The sequence below is a fragment of the Salvelinus sp. IW2-2015 genome, linkage group LG4p (genome assembly GCF_002910315.2).
Source record: "Salvelinus sp. IW2-2015 linkage group LG4p, ASM291031v2, whole genome shotgun sequence".
In the NCBI taxonomy this organism is placed as follows: Eukaryota; Metazoa; Chordata; class Actinopteri; order Salmoniformes; family Salmonidae; genus Salvelinus; species Salvelinus sp. IW2-2015.
This window is the reverse complement of record NC_036841.1, coordinates 6,727,207-6,728,784: the sequence shown is the minus strand read 5'-3', so window position 1 is coordinate 6,728,784 and position 1,578 is coordinate 6,727,207. Positions and strand designations below refer to the sequence as shown.

At 48.7% G+C, this 1,578-nt stretch overlaps 1 protein-coding gene across 1 annotated transcript in view; it reads right to left on the bottom strand.

The window, feature by feature from the left end:
- LOC111956864 (neurobeachin-like) overlaps positions 1–1,578 on the bottom strand; it is a 328,897-nt gene that overhangs the window by 15,889 nt on the left and 311,430 nt on the right. Inside the window, 5 exon segments of the mRNA XM_070436743.1 lie at positions 439–482; positions 484–534; positions 536–618; positions 1,396–1,402; positions 1,499–1,573. Coding sequence (XP_070292844.1) covers positions 439–482; positions 484–534; positions 536–618; positions 1,396–1,402; positions 1,499–1,573 — 260 coding nt within the window.

Here is a 1,578-nt window from a genome sequence, read left to right as displayed (position 1 = left end):
GGGCCCGAGGCTGTGCTGTGCACAGACCAGTGCCCAGGCTGTGGTGCTGCCCGCCATGCTGTACTATGCTACTAGACGCCAGGCCAGGCATGTGCTGTGGCTACGACCCAGGCCCAGGCTGTGCTGTGCTACAAGACCCATGGCCCAGGCTTGTGCTACTATACCAGTCCTTTACGACTGAACAGACTGTAGATGCAATATACTAGGCCCTGGTTGGTATGAGGGGTTTACAGCGCCAACTGCTGTGGTAGGTAGCACATGTGGTGAGACACGACAATTTCTTTACAAGAGATTGTAGTGATTCTGGCCTGTGAGGTGTGTGTGTGTGTTCTGGCTGGGAGTGTGTGTGTGTTGTATATTGTGTCTGGCCTGCTCGAGTGTATGTGTGTTCTGGCCTGTGTTTTCTGGCGTCTGTGTGTGTGTAGTCCCCTCACCGACGGTGTGTGCCAGCGGTTGACAGCGAACAGTCGGCTACAGGTGACTGGTGACAGCGGCAGGGACAGAGAGGTGATGGCAGGGTTTGGCTGCTACGTGGGGTCACCGGGGAGTTGGAGGGAAACTTCAACACCATGATCACATCCTGCTGCAGGAGGAGGAGGACAGGAGGCAGGATGAGGACTGGAAGGAGGAGAAAGGGGGGGTAGGGAGGATGATGAGGAGGGGGAGGAAGAGGGGGAGAGGAGGAAGAAGGGAGAAGAGCCATACTGTACACATAGACATACAGGCAGACACACAGAAAGACAGACAGGGGTTAGAAACATGAGATGGAGCTGTTTTATATGTCAGATGGTTAGTACATGAAACATCAGGGACAAGGGTTGTCCATCCATGTGCATGTATCTTCACAACATTTTCCTAGTGCTAAATAATTTAGATAATTTTTGCACAATTCTTTGGCACTACGAAAACGTGGCCCTCAGTTTAGTTGACTGTATGTGGATAGTAAAAAGGACTAAACCAACAAGACCTCAGACAGCAGCTGACTGCTGTGGTAGAACTAGGCCAGCAGGGGGCACACTTTCCTCTGCTCTACACAGCAGACACATCAACTGCTCATTTAATGGGAAATCTGTTGGTAGCAGTTATTTTCTGGTACTGAGTAAGGCGTTGGTATTGTTATGGTTTTGATATTTAATGATGAAAATGCTTGTAAAATGTAAATGTATTGTCTGTGTTGACTTCTGATGCTTTCATTGCACATTTCTACTTTTTAGTCCTGGTTCTTGCAGCCTGCTTGAATACAGACATACATGAGAGTTGAAATGTGGAGTGGGTAGAAAAGTAGTAGAAAAAGTGGTAGAAAAGAGAGCATAGAGAAACCTACTGACAACATCTTCTCTCTCTCACCATGGAGAGATGGGACTACCACACACACCAAAAACACAACATACAAACACACACACTAGAATGCAGAGACACACTTGCATGGACACACACACGCACACAGATAGACAGAGACGCAGTGGAAATAATTTTTCCAGCATGCTGTGTGTCTCACCAGGTGCATGGCCGAGCTGCGAGGAGGATGTGGCTCGATGAGCAACTGAGACGGAGTCTGTCCAACAATCAGAATCTGCT